The 17,685-nt window shown below is 49.6% G+C and overlaps 1 protein-coding gene across 2 annotated transcripts in view; it reads right to left on the bottom strand.

Annotated features, from left to right (window-relative positions):
* PCNX2 (pecanex 2) overlaps positions 1-17,685 on the bottom strand; it is a 360,390-nt gene that overhangs the window by 2,769 nt on the left and 339,936 nt on the right. Inside the window, exons 29-33 of one of the 2 annotated variants that reach the window (XM_049868166.1) lie at positions 12,459-12,603; positions 11,525-11,755; positions 10,622-10,896; positions 9,828-9,991; positions 204-652 (exon numbers count right to left, since the gene is read on the bottom strand). In XM_049868166.1, the coding sequence (XP_049724123.1) occupies positions 204-652; positions 9,828-9,991; positions 10,622-10,896; positions 11,525-11,755; positions 12,459-12,603 (1,264 nt within the window). Of the gene's footprint in view, positions 1-203; positions 653-9,827; positions 9,992-10,621; positions 10,897-11,524; positions 11,756-12,458; positions 12,604-17,685 lie in introns of those variants that run through there. The other variant, XM_049868167.1, reaches the window with a different exon arrangement.

Below are 17,685 nucleotides of genomic sequence, written 5' to 3'. Positions count from 1 at the left end.
GACGGGCACTCTATAGCCTGCCTGGGTCAGAGCACTACCCAGCTGTTTTGTGTCTAATGACCTGGCGGTTTCTCACTCTGGGAGCCCTATAAGGAAGGTGATGCAAGTCTGCAGGCAGGTGTCACCTGTTAGAGATGCGTGGGCTGGGCCCCCATATTACTAGCCTGGTCACGCTCCGGCCTGCTAACGTCGTGTCTCCTTACCCGTGTGGCCTGACCTGAGGCTCTGGCCGAGGGACCCATCACGATGTTGACACTGCTGGATGACTGGCTATCACTGGTGTTGCCACCCTCTGCAGCAGAAAGTCCAGAAATAACAAGGGCACTGGAGAAGCTCCTCTTGCCGAAGAGGAAGCTCAGGGTGGAGCTGGTGGATGAGCCCAAGCTGGATCTGATCAGTGCCTCGGCCCTCTCACGGACGCTCAGGTGGCCTGTGGTGGTTGCGGGTGGCGGCTGAGAGTGCAGGGACACAGCCGAGTTATGTAAGGAAAGCTGGCTACTGGATAGCCTTGGGGCCAACTCATGGACTGATGTGGACTTCTGGATGAAGGGCTGGTGGCTGTCCACGATGGGGCCCGACAAACTCAAGATGGGCGGTCTTTGGCTCAAAGCCTCATGTGCCTGGACAGACTGGCTCCTGCCTTTCTTCCTGCCTTTGAAAGAAAGCAGAACACATTGTAGCCACAGGGGATTGCTAACAACGCCTGAGCCCTCGGGTAGTGATACAGGCAGGCAGCCTGCTCTGTGTGGACCTGAGGGACCAGATGAGCCCACCACCTTGGACACTGGAACTGAGACTGAGAACTGCAGGGCTCAGCCACTTTCTTCATATAAATAAGGCTGGGAACTGAAGGCGCTCACCAAGACTGTAGGACTAGTTAGTGGCTACCCGGGCAAGAATGCAGGTTATCTACAGTGGCACGTTAGCCATGTGGTAGAAACGGGCGGATTAACCAGTAAGCAAGGTACGCACGGGCTTAATTGTGTTTACTTATAAATCTGCAGCGCACAATTCACTACATCTTTGATTTGGTGAAAAACGGGTGAAAGTGTGCATTACGGATTAGTAAATAAAGCACAAGGGAGCCCGTGCGTACCTTGCTTATTGGGTGATCCGTCCCTGGGTGAAAATATCACTCTGCCCCAGGGTGGGTGGGAGGTGTGGATGTGGGCGGCAGCAGCTATGGTTACCCATTCACCGTGGTTTTCTAGGGACCCTCTGGGTTTTAGCACTGAAAGTTCTGTGTCCTTGGAGATGCCCTCAGTCGGGAACAAACAGGGATGATAAAGCAGCTTAGCTTGGCCTCGTTATGCAAATCCGATTTTGTAACTAGGTCCTGTGCTCACCTGACTAGCGTGATGAAGGACAGCATGCAGGTTTTTATCATTTGTAGTTGCCTTGAAAAGGAAACAACAGGGTCAGACCACATGCTGTGGCCTTTGTTTTCTAGAACAGTTTCCCTTAAGGTCAGGGTTTTGGGTCAAGCCCTCACAGGCCTGTGCCTTGTCCAAGTCCAAGATCTTGTTCCCCGATGCAGCTCCCGCCTGCCCTCTGCAGTGGCCCTGCCCTCAGGTGCCCTTCCTGGCCCAGCTCAGGCTGAGACTTGTCAGGACAGGACATTTTTGGCTCGAGGGATTGGTCCTGTCCACCTCTCTGGAAGAAGGAAAACCTAAAGAAGTTCTTCCAGTGCACAATCTCCCTACAGAGCCCGTGTTTAACTTCATAGGCGCGCAGTTCCAAGGAGACGGTGTGCTTGCTGGCGTGTCTGGTCTGGTTGCTTAGCATAAGCGTCAATAGTCGACTAGGATCTAATTTTAAAATATTTTGATGGTAGCAGCTAGTGAAGTCATGGTTCTACCACCTGCTTGATCACATGTCTTTGGAAGCTGCTACAATTAGGCACTGAATAAATAAAAATGTTTTATTTTAAAATAAGAATAAAACAAGGACTGTCCTATACACGTTGTCATGTTCTACCTTACCTCAGGTGGCCAAATGATTAATTGTGCATTCGAGTAATTTTGGAATACTTACATACATCTGTTTCTAAGACAACTGGAAAAGTGACCTATCTTCCGAGAAATAGCTCCTTATTAACGAACATTAATATAGAGACTCCAGGGGTCCCTCTGCCCCCACCAGCCCCGTCCCTCTCCCCACAGTGGCTGAAATGGCTCTGTGCCTCGAGGTGAGCTTAGTGCCAACTTGGGCACTGTGGTGGCTGGAGGGCTGAGAAATGGGGCGTTTATGCGCAGGGGTGCATGTGGCCCACAGGGGGATGCGTGTGTCAGGCCTTGAGTAGAGCTTTCACCGGGGCTTCAAGGCAAGGTGGACCATGACCTTCCGAAGGTCCCTCCTGATGAGTTTAACATGTTATTCTTTCAGAGGAAAAAAAGAGAAGTGGAGAAAAGAGACCCTGACAAATCAAAATTAAGAACAGGGACAGTGATTTGTTAGCTTATTCAAAGCTTGGCAAGGCCAAACATCTGTTTGTAATTTATACTGTAAAGACGACTGCTGTTCAGAATTACTCCAGAGTCATTCCCTAGCCAGTGATTCTGGTACTGGATTGAGGACCACCCATACTGGGGGGGGAACTTCTGAGCTAATACCAGGAACAAAGGGACAAAGGACTCTTCTGTGTGTCAAAGGAGAATGATCCATGTGAGCCGAGGACACGCCTCAACTTCACGGCCTTGAGTTTTCTTGTTGCTTCCGTGTTTTGTTTTCTACTTTTGCAAATGGAACAGTACTACCACATAAGCAAATCTTGCTAAATGTATTTATGCTACTCAAGGTCTTTACTCCACAGTTTAACTTACTTTGCCAATTACTTTATTATCAAATTTTGAGCATTTGTAGGGAAAGCCTCCCCAGAATCTTAGTTGAAACACCATATAAACTATCCTTCCTTGGTTCATAATCATGGCACCATTCCTCTGCCTTTGACTGCTGTCTGAAAGGTTGTGGCGCATATCCCTACCAATAGGAGCCCTACCACAGCCCTCCTCTCCAGGTTGGAACTCAGATTAGTTAGTTATGAGTTCCTAACTGCTCTTCAGTAAGTAGGTCACCAGCCTCCACTGCTGGGGGATGTTCCCATTTCCGCTGTGAAGTATGCTTTTTAGACCAGCAAGCTGATTGCCAGCAGGAAGATTGCAGGTTGTCAGAACCGTAGTTCAGGCTGGCACTGAGAACACCTGGCGGCTGGGCCAGAGGGGATGATGGGAGAAGAGGCTGTTTGTAGGGATTCAGGCAGGACCCCATCCTCTGAGAGCGTGGCAAGGGTGCAGGATTACATATTGGCCAGGAAGTGAGGCAGGGACCACAGAGAGGAGGGAGCAGACTGAGGTAGGGACCATGGAAGGGAGGGAGCAGTTGGGCCCCTAGTTATTGGAGTTGAGCCTTGGTCACTGTTATGGATTAAACTGTGTCCCCCTCCACCCCCCAAATATGTACTGGAATCTTAATCCCTATACTGAGTAGGGTGAGTTCTAAATCTAATCACTTTTGAGTTATAAAAACAGGAAATCTGGCACAGATATATACACACAGGGCAGACAGATGCCAAGTGAAGATCATCAATAAGCCAAGGAACCGAGAAAGGCTTGGAAGTACCTACAAGGAAGGATTTAACACAGCTGAGAACCTGATTTGGAATTTTAGCCTCCAGAACTGTAGGAAAATCAATTTCTGTTCTTTAAGGCCACCTACCCTGCATTTATGTTACAGCAGCACTAAGCAACTAAGACAGTCACCATGAGTAAAACAAGGTCCCCGATACTAGAATTTGGTTCAAATTCATCTTTGAAAACTGCTCAGACATTGTTTCTTGGCTACAGTCTTCCCTGTCACCCCCTTCTGCAGAGGGTCAGGTCCTCCGCCCTGTGACCCTATGACTACCTCTCTACCATTGCAGTGAGCATTGCACTGCAACTGTGTGCTTACGTTAGGCTCTCCACTTACCGCCCCTGATTTTCTGGAGCAAAGGACTACCACACTGTTTCTCCAAGCTCAGCACCTAGCACATTGACTGGCGAATAAGGAACAATAGGACAATACCTATTGAGCTTATAGTGAAACCCTGAGCTCCGTAAATCCCTGGTTAGCAACGGTTAGTCCCAGACAGTTCAAGGTCTGTACAGGGGATCTTAACCTTGGCCATTGGGACCACTTGGGAAGCTCAAAAACTGCCTTGGCCTAGAGGGCTGAGATAGTGAGCCTCTGCAGATACAGTCTACCGTGGCTTCTACTGGGGGCCAGAAGGTGAGCTGTGGGGAAGCTATGAAGGTCATTTCTCCATTGTTCCAAGGTCAAGTGCAAAGATAAGGGGTTGGGAAAAGCTTCCCCATCCCTGGAGGGTGGCCTTTAACATGCTGTGCTGCTTGAGCAAGGGCTCTGGCTTCCTTCTGGGAGCTATGTGTCTCTGCTGTTACAAACATAGTTTTTTGATTCAACTGGGAGGGAGTGCTAGAAGAATGCTAGAGAAGCTGAAATGAAATCCAAGGATCTCCAAAGCACTAAGGAGCGTTTCCTTCGGGAACACTGACCTGCTGGGAATGGCAGATGGTGGCTGCCCCAGGGTCTATCTATCCAAAGTTTCCTCCCTTGTCAAAATCCAGGGTTCTCACCATTGGTCTAACCGTCTGTGAAAGAACTACTACTTGGCACAAGTACTTAAACACAAGTCCCCTGATCAGCGATGGCCAGGCCAGGAACTCTCCCCATGTGAGGCCTCCTAGCCTGGGCCTGCTCTCCTGGGGACCACAGGGCCACCTGCACACAGTGTTGGAAGCAGTGTCTTGAGGGGAGTGACAGCACTGTTCCAGACCCCCATGCAGGGTTGGAAAACCTCACTAATACCCACAGTATCTTCATCAGCAAAGGACAAGGTCAGTGTAAGGATGGCCTCCTGGATCAAGTTTATGGGATCGGGAGCTTCTGGGTGCAGCTGTCTCTCCTACCACAGAGGTTTTGTGAGCATGTGTCGGGTGCTGAGGGCGCAACAGCATCACAACCATCATCGGGAAGTTGACCCTTTCCTGGGCTTCAGCTCTCAAAGTCCTGGGGGTGCCCATGGGCTGCTTATGAGTGGAGAGTGGGGGAGGGTATTTCTAACTGCTGAGGGATCTGACCGTGACAGACACAGGTCCTGTCTTCATGCTGTTCACAGGGAGAGAGCCAATGCAATTAGCCACTCAGTGGCAGGAAAAAGGTGACATTTAATTTTTCCTAAGGTTGGAGAGGGGAGGAAGAGATGTCTGTTCTGAGTGTGGGATAGGCAATTTGTTCCTTTCTCATACCTATTTTGGGCCATTCCTGGTTTCTCTCAGATGACCTGTGTTGCCCAGACTGTCTCCAGATTTCCCTGCTGTCTTGAGGTTTTCCTGGGGGGTCCCAACTACTGGTTCCAAGCAAACACTCAGACACATTCTATCTGTCTAGTTCCCTCTCAGAGCGGGGGTATGCTCATGCCACTGGCTTTAAAGCCCCCTCAGTGAGCTCTGAGAAGACACACCCAGGAGCTCCCCTCCCAGGGGCCCTGAAGCAGCTGCCAGCAGTGGGGTGAGTGGGGAGATGCCTGGGCATGGCTGCACCTCCTGCAGCATGGGCATGCTGGGAGCATGGGAGGGACTAGTGCCCCACTGCCTGCCCTTAGCCCAGGCTTCCTCAGGGACTCTGGTCCAGTCTAGAGAGGGGCCACCTGCCTCCTTCACTGGCCTACCTGGGGACAGCTGGCTTTCCTGGGGGTGGGGAGCAGTCTGCAGAGGACAGTACAGTGGTCCTCTCAGGAGAGGAGAGTCTTCCTCCCAAGATAGCTCTCTAGCAGGGCCCTGTCAGGCTGAAGGCACCACAATGAGAGCATCCAGCTTTAGGTCTGTCTAAACCTGGTCCTGCAGGGTTGGGAGAACCTTCTGGGAGTAAAGTCAGGGCCTCAGTGGGACTCTGGCAGGGGCCAGGACACAAGGGCAGGGTGGTGCATTTCAGGAGCAAGGTCAGCAGCTCTTGGTCCCTGTGATCTTGCTGTGCCAAACAGAAGCTGCTGTAGCCAGAGTCCCACTTAGGAATTCTGTGACCCAAGGGTCTGCTACCTTGCCTTCCTGGAAAGCCTTCCTGGAGTAGCTACTGTAGCCCTCTGCATTCAGGAGGGGCCATCACTCATTCATCCAGCCAACATCTACTGAGCACAGGGCCACCCTTAGGCCCGCACAGCACCAGCTTGCACTGCAGAGGGTCTCAGCTACCACTCCCCACAGAACAAGGGATCCAGAGACAGGGAACATGCAGCCTGCTCCCACAAACTCCCAGAGACCCAGGGAGTCAGCGCGGGGTGGCTATATGCAAGGTGTGGGTGAAGCATGGATATGTAGAGTGGGTTGTCCACACCTGTGCCTGAGAGTCACCTGCCGTTGTAAGATGAGGGGGATGTCCCCCATTGTACTCATGTCCCAGGCCCTGTACAAGTTGGCGCTGGCCCAACAGAACACCACTGTATGCCAGGCACTGTCTTAGGTGCAGGGCCATGAAAAAACAAAGTCCCTCCTCTTGAGGGAGGAGTCTTATCATAAGCAGATGCTTACCAGGTGGTGGCTGATGGTAGGAAGGTAATAAAGCTGGAGAAAAGGACAGAGTGGTAGGGGACAGCCATGTAGACAGGTGGGACAGGGACCCCTCTGCTAAGGCGACTTGATCAGAACTGAAAGCATGAGCGACTGGGCCATGCTGATGTTGGGGGTGAATGAGAGGCCAGGAAACAGCAGTGCAGAACCCCGAGAAGCCTGAGCTTGAGCAGGCTGCAGGATTGCAAAGGGGTGGCAGGCGAAGCAACACCAGAGGGAGCGCCAAGCAGGGGGAGCGCAGTCTGAGGGGGTATCCAGCCAGCAAAGGCCAAGAGTCCTGAGAGTGTGTGGCCAGACCTCATTCTTAGTGAGGTGGAAAGCCGTAACAGAAGAATGACATGGATTGGCTTAGGTTAAAATAAAATCACTCTGGCTGCTGTGAAGAGACTTCAGACTCTGTGCCACACAAGAAGCCAGAGAGAGGAAAGAAAGTTTTTCCTTTGTTGTAAGTGGGAAGGGGAGTGGCCTGCCTGTTTCCACTCCCCTCTTCCTCCCAACTGTCTGACTCTCTGCTGGGAGTGTCAGAGTCTCAGGACAGCTTTCCTGGGGTGCCCTCCTGCTGGGCATGCCAGCTGAGCACAGGGGGCCTGTGGACACCACCCCGCCCCCACCTGCTGGGGAGAGCCACTGCCCTGGCCTGTGGCCCAGTGCACAGTGCTTGGGGAAGAACTGGTATCAGCTCTGCCTGCTCCTGGGGCCAGAAGAAGAGTCAATTGTAAGTGGAGCCCTTTGCCAGAGGACAGGAAAGTCCCGAGTAGCCAGGGATGGTGCCAGCAGCACAGACGGAGTGCGAGGAGGTGGTGTGGTGTAGTAGGTGTTCAGTAAGCAGTGGTTCCCATTAGTGCATTCCCAGGTCAGGACAGCTGAGGCCCCAGGGCCAGGGAGTGGGAGTGCATGGTGTTGAGAGTGCAGGGCCTGGGGCCATCTTGCCTGGGCTTGACCCAGATTGGTCTCTTACTAGCCAGGTGACTTGGGTGTTACTTAACTTCTCTATGCCAGTTTCCTCATCTGCAAAATGTGAACAACGAAAGTGCTTAGCTCATAGAGTTACGGTGAGGATAAATGGGATTTTCACATGCAAAGTACTTGGGCTACTTATCATTAATTACGATTACCACAGCAGGGATGCACCGAAATAAACGGTGAGGGCACAGAGACAGCATGAGCAACAGCAAGGTGGGTTTGCTTCAAAGCTGTGGGAGCTGGGGTCTTTCTGAAGTCCCTGAGCAGAAGGATGGGTCTCAGAGCCAGGGGCCACTTGGGGTCCAGGTGGGGCTGACTGGTGGTGAGGGCTGATAGCACACACAGTCATGCCTTGCTAACTTGTAAAAAGCAGAAAGCCAAGAGTGGCCTTGGTATGGCAGTTTTAAGAAACACTGAATTTTAGACTCTAGAAGATACTAGTCTGACATTAGCCCCCAGCCCCATGTCTCCAGCTATAAATGGCAGGAAGAGTTACTGTCGGAGGCAGCCAGATTGCAGAAGAGGAAGGACACCAGCTTGTGCCAAGGCCAGTTGCTAGCACAGGCTCTCCCAGCTGCCCGCCTGCCTGGCTTCCGTCTCAGCACTCCTGCGGTGGCCCTTACCTACAACCCCTGCCAGCTGGTAAGTCACCTGGACAGTATTGGCAAATACTCAACGTTTTAGCATTTCTCCACTGAGAAACCACCTTGCATTTTCCCATCTGGACAACCACTTAAGTGATTTTGAAACTTACATTTTCAAGTGATAATACATTTAACGAAATAAGAGAAATGCCCTGCCTGAGAGCCAGCCACAGAGCTGGAGGGGCTGGGCAGGTGCTCTGCTCAGGGTTCTGTGCAGAGGGTGTTGAGCTGGGATGGGGCGGAGGGAGCCTTTTGTTCCCTTCTAAGCAGCTAATGTCTATCTACTTACCTAGCTACTTACCTATCCACCCACCTACCTACCTACGTAACTATCTAGCCCATGTTTCTATAAATCCTTACTATTGCATCTAAATCCTCTGCCTTGCTCTGAGCACTCCCAGGAGGCAGGTACTATTTCTGCTAATTCATTTGGTGCAGAGGTGGCAGGGGGAGAATGCACACAGAGGTGCTTAATAAATGCTTCTGGCTGGTGAGGAAGAACTGATCTCAAAAGTGATACAATTAACACGTTCTAATAAAAAAAAAAAATTGAGGGCACTGGGTTTTTGTTTTTTTTTTTTTTTTTAAAGGTCAAAACCAAGGGCCTGCCTGCCAGCAGGAACAGACAGAGCATCCGTCTCCCACATTCACAAGAGGCTCGTCCCTGCCAACCTCAGGGTCTCCTTTCCTAACCCAGCTCACCTCCTCCCTCAGCGCCACCAATAGTGTGGCCGCTGATCCACATCCATCTGGTTGAGCCTTACTAGTTGGGCATTAGTTTAAACATGATTTCAAATGTGAAACGCAGCCCAACCTTGGCCCAGCCACCTCCTACGTTCCCGTCTGCCTGTGCCCTTCTCACCTCGTTCCTGTCCTCTGAAAGGTCAAGCACAATGGAGGAAGGTGAGGACTTGGAAAAGCAGGAGAGGGGGCAGGGGATATTCGTGCACACTACACACTTGGAGGTGAGGTGGGAGTGAGCAACTCTCAGAAAGAGCAAGCTACCATGCACATTATAGTTGTCACAGAGCGAGGCACAGGTACACAATCAAGTGGATCTGGACTGAGCAAGAGATGGAGCAGATGGAATGGACTGGTCCCTGGAGAGGTGGCCAGACAAGACGGTTGAATGGCTGGCCAAGCTAAGAGAAAACCAGCCAGTTGCCATGGAGCTGATTCTGACTCATGGCGACCCCATGCGTGTCAGAGGAGAACTGTGCTCCACATGGTTTTCAATGGCTGATTTTTCAGAAGTAGATCACCAGGCCTTTCTTCCAAAGTGCTTCTGGCTGGATTTGAACCACCAACCTCAGCTAGCAGCTGAGTGTGTTAGTGTTAACTGTTTGCCCCACCCAGAGACCCGCAAGCTAATAAAAACCAAAACCAAACCCGTTGCTGTAGAGTCGATTCTGACTCATAGCAACTCAAGTTAACAGACAGACGGATAAGTTATCAGACCTGTACCTGACAGAGGTCTTTCTGGAGAGGATCTCTGAGAATCTCTGCATCTCAGGCATCCTCTGGCCCAGTCGGGGCTCTCAGAGGCTTGGTCCCAGGACCACACGAGTCTTTATGAGCACCGAGCCTTCCTTGCACCCACCTGCCATTGGGACCCCATCGCGGTGCCCATCTTTCCTGGGCGGCTCTGCACTGCTCTCCTGGCTCTCTCCACTTGTGGTGTGGCCTGTGGATGGTGCCCCTCCTCCATCCACGTCTTCAATGTTGCCACCGCTGTGCTGGCCCGCGTGGCAGTCCTTCCGCATTCTGTCAGTGGGAGAAATGCTTCAAAGATTCTTGCTAAACATTTGTAATGCTGTCTAAATCAGTGTGTGACCCTGCTCTACAGGTGAGTGGCACACGTGGGCGTGGGAGGGGAGAGAGGCTTTTGTTGCCCAAACCTTATAAATGAATACACTGCACGGGAATGAATCTGTTTCACTGTCAACCTCCCACCAGAGCCCTTGATTCTGAGGCCTGAGGAGACACTCAGCCAGATTCAGGCAAAACGCCTTAGAATTCATTCCAACTAACCAGAGCCTTATCCCTAAAGCCAGGTGAGAAGAGGTGGTGGCTGAGGGCTGCGTGCTGAGGGAGTTCAGGCCTGGTGCTCCGTAACAGATGGCCAGCATTCACTCCCAAAGATCCCTCACCCCGCGGCTCTGGGAGGACCCCCGCCAGATTCGCAGCTGTGTAGGTGGGGAAATAGATGCTCATTGCATGAGATTTCCCATGGATTCATAATCTGAGACTGCTTGTTGAGAAAAAACAGTCTGCCTGGGACAGCGGTTCAATCATATGAGAAAATAATGATCAGCAGTGACTTCCAATCAGAAGTATGAAAGCTCTCCCCAGCCCACCTCCACAGCCAGCCACAGCACCCACATAAAGGCCTACCTTAGCCACTTGGTGCGGAACCACGTCTGAATTCTGTCCAAGCTGACAGGCCCGCCCCAGACGTCCTTCAGCTGCCTGTGCGTCCCGAGATGGGATGTGGTGAGGGGGGAAACGTACATGGGGTAGCCCAGGGGCTGGTCGCAGGAGGAGTTGATCAGGTTCCGCAGGACCTGCTTGTTGTTCTGGATGCTGCCGCGCTCTGGGTTGCGGTTGCGAAGGAATATGAGCTCCTGCTGCTGCCCAGCCCAGAGTCCGCGGACACATTCTTTATTGACCTGCAGGGCAGGTAAGAAACAGGGAAAACAAGCAGATGGCCCACGGTTTCTAGTCTGTCCGCTGTCCCCTGCAGTGAGTGGGCAGGGCTCTGGCCTGAACCTCTGCGACCACAGCACTTTGACCTAAAGCACTTTCCGTAGTCAAGCCGGAGTGGCAGCCCTAGGAGATGGGGATGATGCCACTTTCAAATGGGGAACCTGAGAACCGATGGAAAGAAAGATTTTGTGTTAGCCTAGTGGTTTGAAGTTATAGGAAAAGAAGAATTGTGGGCCACGAGGCCCTGGGTCCAGGAATGGGCTATTAGAGCAACGTGTGGACTTTTTCTAAGTCTTTCAAAATAAGCTGGGTCCTGATCCTCATATAATGTGCTTCTACCAGGACTCGTCAAAGTCCTTGCCTTCACACTGATTCACTGAGTAAGAAGTGGCCCTGGCGGGGTAGCCTATGCTGAGCCTGGCTCCTTGCCCTGGCTCTGCTTGCTGGCCAGCACTCCCCTGGGGACTGTCTCTCTGAGCAGAGATGATGGCACAGGGACTCGCATGCAGGTGCCAGCCACGCTCCTATTGCTTTTTAAATACAAACGAGAGGTGTGTGTCACATGAAAACTGGGCAGGGTGGATGCTGTACCTTGATGACCTTGAAGCTCAGGAAGCTTTTGTGGAGCATGATGACCTTGTACTCGTCGGTGCCCTCATCCACCACGTGCCGCAGGGTGAGGAGCTCCTCCCTGTTGGACAGCACCGCGCTCCTCCAGGCTGGGTCACCCTCGTGGCAGATCACCACTTTTCTCTCAAAGGACTGGATGGCCTCGTAGAGGACCACGGGGTCTTCATACTCATCAGGGCAGGTGAACTGGTCCTGGTGAATGCATGGAGTCCACCGTGGGCTCGGTGAGGATCAGAAGGGCTTGGCTCGGCCAACTCCGGCCAAAGTTAAGTCCACTTCCACATCCCTACTCTCACTCCTACTTTTTTTGTCAATCCTGAGCTGCATGCAGGGGCACCTCCTCACTCATTGCTCTAACCTAGGGAGACTGCTGAGGAAAAGCGCTTAGCTTTGTGGCAAGGGTTGCCTATGATGTTTACATACAGTTTCTGTACTTTTCTCTGGTCAAAATCCCTCTTCCTTCCTTGTGGAATCTCACCACCTCTCAGCAGCTCTTAAGTGGAATATTACCACCTTCTAAGAGTTACTGGGTGGTGCAAACAGTTAATATGTTCAGCTGCTAACTGAAAGGTTGGACATTCAAGTTCACCCAGAGGTACCTCGGAAGAAAGGCCTGGTGATCTACTTCTGAAAAGTTAGCCACTGAGAACCGTATGGAGCACAGTTCTACTCTGACACACTTGGCATCACTGGAGTTGGATCAATGGCAACTGGAAAAGCAGCTCTTGAGGGCGAATCACCTCTGGCCCATGGCAAGGATATCTAGATGACCTCAGTGCTTAGTTTCTAAGTAATAAACTCCCTCACAAATCATAGAAAGGTGACCACATATTTCAAAGGTCATTTCCTCCCCTAGAATTGCAGGCTAATATTTTATTTTTAAATGGACTTTTACCTGGTGAAGCTTCAGTGACATCCTGATAGCTGGAGCGAGAACTTTGTGCAGTAGGTCCATGTCAGCAAAGACCCACTCATCCCGGGCTGTTATCCTAAAGTCACCTTTGAAGAGGGCGTGAAGACCATACAGAAAAGAGTCCAGGCTAGGAGACAAAGCCATAGTTACTGTTAATTCACACTGGAAAATGCTCAGGATCCTCTCATGCTGAGCAAGACTCGAGCCTTTCATTTGTCCATTTCAAGAATTATCTTTAATATTTTTTATCTTTAGGTAGTCCAGTAGGGAAAGGAAGATGGCAATGGACTCACCCCTTAGACCAAACGCCTGACTCTATGGACCTCATTCCTGCCTTGATAACAAGTTCTGGTGTCATGGGGTGGAAGTCATTTTAAAAACAAACTCAGAGCCACAGAAGTATTAGCTCTTTGAATGTGATTCTGGTCAGAACTGGACTAACGTGTGCACGCTCAGATTCAGACTGCAGAGAAAACAGTGTTAGTGCAATCATACCACAAGCTCCCTATTTCTCAGTCATGATGCTGGAAATAATGGAACAATCCAGGCGCCTTTATTTCTCCTCTTTGTGTTTCCGTAGATCATTTTTCGGCTGTGTTACTCATAATAAAAATTGGATTCTACCACGATACGAAGAGAGGAAGTAAAACCAAATGAAAGCTCAAATTAGTCCTTTAGACTCCCAGAGGATATCCAATTTCCAGCGCCACCTTTGTTAATGAATAGAGGAAGAGGCACAGTACTAGGGTTAAAATGAATGACTAAAGGATCTTTCAGGATTACCTGGGTTTTAAGTTTCTAGATTTTCCCTGCTTTGCTTCCATATCGTTCAGGTGATTGAGCTTTGGAGAGAGAACACGAATGTCGCTCGATGGTGAACGTGAGGAGTGGGTTTGGGAAAGCTGCTCGCCCTGTCTACATTCTGAGGACAGCAGGAAACCTTCCTCCTGCCTTCTCTTCTTTCGTTTGCATTAATAATATTCTAAAACACGGCCTCTAACCACCCTGGCCTCTTTTAACATCCCTGAGAGGTAGTTACCAGGCCAGTACAAGAAACAGCATCCCTGATGGGGCTGCCCTGGGAGCAAAGGAGATTGAAAGTGTGTGTGAAGGAGTCCCTGGGGTACCTCGGCTTGGAAGGTTTCATGATTTGCCTCACTAAGCAAGACTTTGATTCAACACAGCACATTTGACTTGCTCGTTCCACTGATTGCTATTTTAACGTTTAGCTGTGAAATACACCACCATCATTTATTTCTTCTCAGGACTCCCTTGGCATCAGGGTCAACTGTGAGAACCCTAACAGCTGGCCCTGGTGGGGCCCGGAGCCCTGGACTCCAGAAAGAGATGCCAGAGCCATCCTTCCCTCATAGAAGCTTCCAGGGCATGAGCTTAAGCCACCGCCAGTGGGGCGCCACGAGGGCGTTCTGGAGCACAGCAGAGCCAGGCTGGAGTAGGGCTAATGCTGATAGAGGAAGCTTTAAAACATGATAATAAGTACTATCTGCTTCCCACTGAGAACACTTGAAAATGCTTCCTGTCACCAGATACTGGCTGAGTATTTAAGTGGGAGAGCTATGTCCTAAAAAGTGGGTGGGATGGAGCCCGGACAGGATTAGGAATGCTCATTGCTCAGAATGGCTTGCACACACCTAAGAGGAAAAAAAAAAAAAAAGCCTCCCAATGTGGGGATGACCAGTTAACCAGTTGCCCTCAGGTTGAGTCCAACTCATGGAGGCCCCACGTTGTCAGAGTACAACTGCTCCATAGGGCTTTTTCAATGGCTGATTTTTCAGAAATAAATTTGGAAGGACTGCCAGGCCTGTCTTTTGAGGTACCTTTGGGTGGACTTGGAACCTCTTGCGTTTCATTAGCAGCCAAAGAGTGTTAACTGTTTGCATCAGCCAGGAACTAGATGTGGGGGTGGGGACAGTGGCCAACCCAGACTAAAAGACCTGCCCATGATACTCAGAGCAACATTCACAGACAAGAGAGAAGGGCAAGGAATTCCAGGTGATAGGTATTGTTTTCTCAGCTGCATTTGCAGGGCCACCACAGGCTACACACTTATCAGTAGGAAAAACTAAACTGCCCTCAGAGCCTCACTAAAATCCCTGAGTTCCCATCCCAAAGCCCCCAACAATAAACGTGTTATTTGTAGTTTCTATGTTCAGGGGAAATGACACATTGTGGTGCTTAATGCTACTCGAGTAAAATGATTCTCAATGTAGAGAACAAAGACTGAATTAGAACTCTACTCCGCTTCCCAAACACCACAAATATAAAGGCATCTTAAGAGTAAGGTGTTTCATTATCCACATTTTTGCCTCAGAAGAACTGAGCTGTTAAAATCATTTCAAATGAAAGCAAGAAGATGTGACAAGATGGGAAAAGGTGGGAAAGCAGGAGCCCCTGGACACCTGTGGCATATTTCTGATTTTGAATCTTCATAGGGATTTGTTTTTTTAAGACTCTACTAAGAAATAACAGGCTCCCATCCCCAGGCCAATGGGACTTTTTTTGCTGGAAAACAGCTTTACATCTGAGTTCATAAAGGTTGACCTTCATGAGGACAAAAACAGCCACCCCTAGGTCCTTCCTCCATCATCATTTCTCCCTACCCACTCCTAGCAGGTTAGTGAACCCCATCTTGACAGAGGCACAGAGACAAGCACGTGCTTACAGGCACCAAGTTACTGCTTATATCTGAATAAAAGGAAACTGTACTTTAATGTGATGATGAGTAAATGATACTTGAGCACATTCTCTTTTAATTGGAAAAAACTGGTATGCATTGCTTAGGCTTCACCATTACACCACTCAAACCAAGAATAAATCTATCACACTGACCCTTCCCACTGAATCCATTAAAAGGAACCATTTTTACTCTTCTTCCTTATTCTCATTTGGCCATACTTTTGCAGGGATCAATCCTTGTTTCATAGAGTCAGGACTAGAGTAATGACCTCACCACCAGGCAAAGCTCCTTTTAGACTGTGTGTGTGAATGAGTGTGTGTGTATATGAGTGAGTGTGTATGTAAATATGTGTGAGTGTGTATGTGTGTGTGAGGGTGTGTGTAACTGTGTGTGAGTATGATTTGTAATGGAGGCTCCAGCCTCTGCCTCCAGCCTGAAGTCTGGTCTCTGTGACTCTGATTGTACTGGCTCATACTCTTCTTGTCTTTCTGGTTCCTGACCCAGCTTCTTGTTAAGAAATTGTGTAGCCGGTGGTGATGCCTATAGATGAGGGGTTTTGATGGTCAGTGTTTAAGCACAGTTGTTCACAATCTTTGGAAGGGCTGTTCTCTCTTGAGGCTGTGGTTGTTGCTCACAGAGTCAGTCACTGTCAATATTCCAGCTCACAGTTCGCCCAAGGCTTTTGCTTTAATGCTTCTGGCTGTTCATGGCAGTGGCAACTTGGGGACAGATTGTTGGAAGTAAAGGTTGTTTTCAATGTTCTTTACACAGGAAGAGTCCCCAGTGCTCTGTTCTACCCGGAGGTTACTCATGTCTTCTCTGCCCCACTTTTGTTCGAAATCACTGACCAGATCAGCCCAGTTGTCCCTGCACCCTCTGTCCCAGTGGTTCTCAACTGGTGGTGATTTTACCCCCCTGGGGACATTTGGCAATGTCTACGGACGTTTTTGGATGTTACAACTAAGAAAGAGGGGAAGAGGGTGCTACTGATATCTGCTGGGTAGAGAGCAGACAGAGATGCTATATAACGCACAGGCTAGCCTCCACAACAAAGACTTATCTAGCCCAAAATGTCAATAAAGCCACTGCTGAGGAACCCTGCTCTTTTAGAAAAATGAGTATGACTAGATGATAAAGATTTCATGTTTTGGACATTGGAGTCATTATCTTGGATCATTGTCTTAATGAATCTTAGGATTCAGGGGACACAACGAATACTGGGAGGGTTCCCGTAGGACTCACAATGGGATCCCTAGAACAATGATTGATTTGTTCATTTTAGTTAACTTCCAAACAGGCCCATATGCCCCGTGTGTCTACCGATCACTGTGGAGAGCCTTCTGCTGCAGTGCACTGGCGTAAGTGGAGAGCTTGCAGAGCATAAGCAAACAATTAAGTGGGATTTGCAGGCTGGGTTTCTCCGTTCATTGATTAGAAAGGGAGATGCTTAAAGAGTATGAGCACATCCTCCTAAGCCACCATCCCAGGCTAGGAGAGCATCTTTCCCTGAGGGACTGCAGCTTGGCTCTCTTCTGACACCCCCTCCCGCCATAGTCCGTCAGAGTCCCTGAGTGGTGCATATGGTGAATGCACTTGGCTACTAACTGAAAGGTTGGAGGTTCAAGTCCACCTAGAGTCACCTTCCAAAAATCAGTGATTGAAAACTCTGTAGAACACAGTTCTATTCTGACATATATGGAGATCGCTGTGAGGTGGAGTGACTCAATAGCAGTTGGTTAGAATCGAGCAGCCAAGCAGTGGTTTCACGGTTCATTCTATGACTTCTGGCTACACTCTCTCCTGCTACAGTTTCCCAGACACAAACATTGGACCTAGCACTATCTTGGGAGGAACTAAAAGTGAGGCAGAAAAAGGCATGGTGCCTTACATTTTTCTGGAGATTTGTGAATTACGAAGTGCTTTCTACTCCATAACCTCATCTAATTCTTACAGATGCCTGTACAAGGTGTATTATTATAACCATTCCATATAAGAAGAAAGAGGCCAGAAAATTTAAGTGAATGAGATAAGTAAGAACAAATATTCAGTATTTCATGCCACACCGAAGAAGCCAAAGGTGCCAATCCATGGCTACCTTCTCCACCAGCCTCTCTAGGAAACACAGAATTGCTTTGAAAAAAATGTAACTGGGGTCATCTTTGTAACAGGCAGCTCAAAGTTGGGTTAGAATGGCCTAATCCTGTCAAAGGCTTAAGCTTGAGCCACAATAGTACAAATACTACTAGAGTGTAGTTCGTGAACTCACACCCACCTCCCTGTCCCAAGGTTAGTATCCAGCAATTTTACGACATTTAAATTGGTGTACATGCTCTGCCTAAATGCCAAACTGAGGGTGTATTAATATTTCTTTCATGCCATCTTTATCCAGGGAAGTTACCCTATTAGCTAAAAAAATCAAGTCAACCTCTGATTTGGATTCCAGCTTTCTCCCACGCACTTGGAAAGACAGCAGTGGTGTCTCTCGTGTTGTTCCGAAGTACTTCACTTCAT

Source organism: Elephas maximus, chromosome 24, assembly GCF_024166365.1.
Source record: "Elephas maximus indicus isolate mEleMax1 chromosome 24, mEleMax1 primary haplotype, whole genome shotgun sequence".
NCBI lineage: Eukaryota > Metazoa > Chordata > Mammalia > Proboscidea > Elephantidae > Elephas > Elephas maximus.
The sequence above is the reverse complement of the archived record's forward strand: the minus strand, read 5'-3'. Positions and strand labels throughout refer to the sequence as shown.